This window comes from Pseudophryne corroboree, chromosome 6 (assembly GCF_028390025.1).
Source record: "Pseudophryne corroboree isolate aPseCor3 chromosome 6, aPseCor3.hap2, whole genome shotgun sequence".
NCBI lineage: Eukaryota > Metazoa > Chordata > Amphibia > Anura > Myobatrachidae > Pseudophryne > Pseudophryne corroboree.
The window spans coordinates 46,452,410-46,458,079 of NC_086449.1; the positions used below are offsets into that span (position 1 = coordinate 46,452,410).

The 5,670-nt window shown below is 42.0% G+C and overlaps 1 protein-coding gene across 1 annotated transcript in view; it reads right to left on the minus strand.

Annotated features, from left to right (window-relative positions):
* The window catches only part of LOC134936044 (mucin-17-like), a 4,296-nt gene extending 1,363 nt beyond the window's left edge, over positions 1-2,933 (minus strand). The window contains exons 1-4 of the mRNA XM_063930945.1: positions 2,768-2,933; positions 2,469-2,636; positions 934-1,025; positions 74-129 (exon numbers count right to left, since the gene is read on the minus strand). Coding sequence (XP_063787015.1) covers positions 74-129; positions 934-1,025; positions 2,469-2,636; positions 2,768-2,859 — 408 coding nt within the window. The 5' untranslated portion in view covers positions 2,860-2,933. The remainder of the gene's footprint in view (positions 1-73; positions 130-933; positions 1,026-2,468; positions 2,637-2,767) is intronic.
* Between the last annotated feature and the right edge of the window lie 2,737 nt (positions 2,934-5,670).

Sequence of the window (5,670 nt, forward strand, 5' to 3'; positions counted from 1 at the left end):
CGCGTTTCACAAAGATTGGCTTCTGTTCCTAACTCCCATATATTTTCCCATTCTCCATCTGTCATTTTCTCACCTTTACATCTGTGTTCACTCTTTCCAGGTTTGGCTGGAAGCTGGAACCTGCAGAACCTAGAAGAAAGGAAGTTGTTAAATGAATTCTATGTTTTGCCAAAACAAGTTAAAGCAACATGGTTCCAGAGATGCATTTGGGATTGGTGGGCGAGGAATAATTTTGCTTGTAATAGATCTCCTGCTGCCTGGCCAGTGTTTGTTCATTTTTATCAGAATAAGCAGAGGCAAAGTCAGGATTCTAGAGGGTGTCCAAATGCAAACCACAATCTCCCATTCTGTGGAACATTGGAGCAAACATGGGAGTCTGGGATAGCAGTAGAAGAACCTAGTACCAAGTTACCAACCCTGGACATTAATGTACACATTGGTCTTTTTATACATTGGATAGTGAATGGAATATAGTATTAATATTTAACACTATAGTCTATAGTATAGACTGTTTCAAACATATTTAATTACTATAATTAAAATAAGTGGTCAGGAAAAGTTAAGCATCCCATAATAAATAAATACACAAACATAATAGAACCAGTAGGAGAGAGAACTGCACTTTCTAAGCACATTCTTCCACCTAATGGTAAGGCGCCTGTCTCTTCTTTCTGGCAGCTACTCTTTGGTCCAGTGCACTGATTGAGGGCTCAGATCCACACACTCAGCAAGAAGCTGCTACCACTGGGCATGTGCACCAGCTCTGCCCCTTACACTGCATGTTGACTTTTATTCTATTTTAAATTCTTTGGTCACCAGCGATGTCGTTTTGAGATTTGTAATTTGGAGTGCATTTACTGTTCATGCAATGCTCAATGCATTGTCAGCTGTGACGGGGAGGTTTAGAGGATTACTGTCCTGCAGGTTACTTACCATAAGTACTGTAAGCACTGTTCAGACTCCCATATTTCAGGCCTTCCACCTCCCATCCATCATCATACCATCGCTGGTCATTGTCTATTAACCTTTGAAAACATTGATAGAGATTTAATCAATAATAAAGTTTTTTTCTCTTTGCTTTCTACTTTCTACAAGTGAGCTTTTTCTCTTTGCTTTCTACTTTCTACAAGTGAGCTTTTTCTCTTTGCTTTCTACTTTCTACAAGTGAGCATTTTCTCTTTGCTTTCTACTTTCTACACGTGAGCTTTTTCTCTTAGCTTTCTACTTTCTACAAGTGAGCTCTGGCTAAAGAGACTCAGATAACCTTTGAAAGAGAGATAGATAGATAGATAGATAGATAGATAGATATTATATGTTACAGTACTTGCCCTATTTGTACATTTTCTTTGCTGGCTATTGTTGTTCTTCCAATTTTTTCTTTTTACATTTATGATTTTTTTCACTGTACGTATGTTTGGATAATGATACTTGAAATTCTACCCCGGCCCATGTGTAGTTGTCCCATCTTACAGAACACAATGAGCAATCATACTTTTGCTACTTTTCCTGATCTTGCGGAATGTTACATTAAAGAATCCAGGCTGTAATCGTTGGCTCACGTCCTGGTGTCACCGTCATATAACTATGAATGACGTTGTCACTGAACTTGGAGTACAAACTTAACTGGGTGAGGATCCTATCTCTTAAATGTTATCTGTAATTGTACGGGCCATATAACAATTAAACATTATTGCCTGTGAGGAAGTTTTGTTACACAAACCAGCAAGGTGTTTGAGAAGAGAGATAGCATTGCCTATACTGCCCCCTGGTGGCTCATCACAGACATACAGCTAACCACCAAGAACCTCATATACACTGAAATGAGATTCCACCAGTGGATATTACACTTCATGATAACGTGTGTCATCATCACACAGCAGACACATAGGGTTCCTCCACATGGACCCCACCTGGCTGCTATAGACTAGAGGCCCAGAGACATTCCTGTGGAGAGTTCCCCGCCTGTATGTGGGATATATACTTAGGGGTGACCAAAGGTGGGAATACTCTGCTAATGTTCCTCTGTATCTAGCGGGACTGGAGTATGTGCAGGCCTGTATCCTATTAAATACAAAGCTAACGTTGCTCCTCACCTCTATGGGGGGAATTCAAGGGTTTTGCCCATCGGCGGCCACTAGATGGCACCTGACGGAGCACATGAAATGTTACTCCGATCGGGTGCTGACGCTGACATTACTGTGATGTTGTTCAGTCATTTTGCCGGGCTGGTAACTAGTTTTAGCATGAAATGCAATGGCCTCACAATAATACCAGGGCCATAACTAGCAGTGTGTGACTGGCACCGGTGCCCGGGGTGCAGTGCTGAGGCACCATTGCTACCCAGTGACTCCTGTCTCAGGCTTCCGGAATGCCTGTAGAGGCGCCCACCGAACTGATCCCTAATGCTCGATTGTCCTATCATACTCCTATAAGTGATCTGTGCGCATATAGTAAATAAAGGTACTCACTTGTGTTTGTCTGACTGTTTCTGACGCCGGCATGCGATAACAGCCAGAATCACAATTATAATGAGCAGCACAGCCAGTACGGTAGCCACTCCACCATAGACACCCGATTTACTGATGGCCATCTGGCATTGGTCTCCTGTGTACCAGTACTGGTCCGTAGCTTCACAGCTGAGGGAGGAGAGCAAACGTCAGTGACACGAAGAAAGAGGAACGCATGGAAGGAGTGGAAACAGTTGTAGGATGGAGAAAAAGAGACACAAGGCCCGTGGCGGCTAATGTGGAGTGATATGTGGACTTACTAGCAGTGCGGTCCTTGCAGGGTGACGGAGCACTGTCCTCTGTTGCAGTTGCGGGGCTTCTCACTGTCAGAGCTGCATTCGGAAACACACATTGTTTTGCCCGAGATGTTTCTGGGAACGTAATATTTCTGAACTTCTTCTGGAATTTCTGTTTGATTTAAGCAGAGTCCTGGAGCAAAGCAACAAAAGAAAAACCAGACAATGTAATAGCTGTCTCGGGGGGGAGATGTATCCTATCGTGGAGAGAGAAAAAGTGGAGAGAGAAAGCACCCACCAATCAGCTTCTGTAATTTTACAAGCTGCGGTTGATCCATTATCTTACCTGTGGTATTCAATAAAGTCTTTTCAACTGTTGTCTTATTTGCCACAAAGCACAGGGTCTCTGTAGAAGAAAGGAAACCTGATAAAGTAAATCTGAAATATACTTTTCACAGATGGGTGAACAATACTTTTCCCCTGTAAAAGGACCTGATTTTTTGGGCAAGATCAGAGAACTTGTTTACCAGGCCTTGCTGACCTTGCACCGGAGGATTTGACAAACTCCCGGAGGTTGTGACACGCCCTTACAGGTCATGGTCATATATCCGCCGGTGTGGCCTCATCCTCAAAGCTGTGCGGTATGTATTTGCAGGGCCAGATTACAGGCCTTGGGCTGAAGATATTCAAGGGCCTATTTTGAGAATTGGGGAGGTGTGACAAGTGCTGTGTGGGTGTGGCCAGAGCCACATGGGAGTGTACACCCCTACAAAATAAACCCCAATATCTCCCTAATTATGTAAAAATATACAAATTGCATCATTTTGTGAGAACTGTAGAAATATAATTTTAATAGTTATGATTTATGGCCAACCATGTGTCCAGGTGATGGCTGGTCATCATCATGCTGCCATGATGATGGGCCTATTTCTATGTGGAGGCCTGGAGCTGGAGCTCTATCCGGCCCATTTTTAAACTTTAAGCAAAAGATTTTGCTAGCGACACCTGCAGGCCCCTGCAAGTTACTACACTGCAGAGAAAACAAGGTTCCTATGAGACAGATGGAGCCACGCTAGTCGTGACCCTGTCTGTGACTAGGCGCGCATCTTTGTTAAAAACAAATTGGCAGGGGAGGGTGGTATGAGGGGCATCAGACAACATCTACTGTATGTTTCCATAAATAAAAAATTCTGGGGCATATGTATTAAGCGTGGAGAAGTGATAAAGCAGTGATATAGATTGTAAGCTTGCGAGCAGGGCCTTCCTACCTCTTGCCTGTTTTGACCCAGTTTTGTTTTATTACTGTTGTTCTAATTGAAAAGCGCAACGGAATATGCTGCACTATGTAATAAATAAGTGCAAAGTGATAACGCACCAGCCAATCAGCTCCAATATGTAAATTGACAGTTAGGAGCTGATTGGCTGGTGCCTTATCACCTTCCACTTATCACTGCTTTATCACTTCTCCAAGCTTAATACATCTGCTCCTCTGTTCGTTAAACCTCTAAGACTGGTTGCACGCATTTACTATCTGTTACATACTCATGGGTTAAACTTAATCCCCATTCTGAACTACAGAATGGGAGCCAGAGTTATACCCATATCAGTGCTATAATAAAGCCTGGCGTTGTATTTATTAGAGAGGTGCGGTTCAGTTCTCCAGAAATCCAAATCCACATGTATTTTATGGATCCAAACTGAACCTAAACTCATTCAAGATCCCCCGAGGAGATCCGATCGGAACCAGTCCAAGTTCGAATCTTCCCCCAGTTTGGAATTTGGATTTTAAATTCGAATTTAAGGTTTTGGTTTGAAACATTACAGGATATTAGCTGTTTTTATTGATTTTTATCATTGATTATCAACCAAAACCAACACCAAACACGATGATAAACTTAGGGCCTAATTCAGACCTGATCGCAACAGCGATCTCTTTCTCTAATGGGTAAAACCATGTGCACTGCAGGTGGGGCAGATGTAACATGTGCAGAGAGAGTTAGATTTGGGTGGGTTATATTGTTTCTGTGCAGGGTAAATACTGCCCGCTTTATTTTTACACTGCAATTTAGATTTCAGTTTGAAAACACCCCACCCAAATCTAACTCTCTCTGCACATGTTACATCTGCCCCACCTGCACTGCACACGGTTTTGCCCAATAGAGAAAAAGTTTGCTGTTGTGATCAGGTCTGAATTAGGCCCTTAGAACCAAACCATGGGGGTCCTAATATTATTTAATATTTATTTATTATTCTTATTACGATTCTCCTCTTTATGCATATATTTTCCTAAGTACAACACTTGTGATTCTCACCATTAGATTTTTCCCACGTTGCGCTTGTGCACTCCGTTCTTCTTAGGATTGCTGTAATTTCGGTTACAACGCTGTCATATTCGTCAATGGGAATATGATATAGAACCAAGTGTTCCACTATGACACTTCCTTTCCTGAGATGCAAAAAAATAAAAAATGAAATGGGTTTTCTCGTTACAACACTACACACAATAACGTCAGCTGAGCTACTTCTTCACACAAGGTCGTCAAAATGTATTGCGCTAACACTTACCTGATGGAGGTGATATTCACGCCAAAGTAATTTACATTCCCACGGTATACAAGTTCCATCTAAATTATAAAATTTAAGACATATGAAAATCAAGACGGGGCGATGGCGAAAAATGGAAATTGCTGAATGATATATTGGTTCCAACGGAATATAACAGTAATAAACCGATTGACTTCTCCAACGTACCTGCTCTTTAAACCGCTTTTCAAAAACTCCATATTCTTCTGATGAAGTGTTGTTTAGATTTTCTGTAAATTGCACGTTTTCCACAGTGACTGAAACGTTTACTGCGGCGTCAATTGCAGCTGGGGTGACAAATATAAAGGTCTGGTTACTTCTGAGCATTCCGACCCAGTCAATTC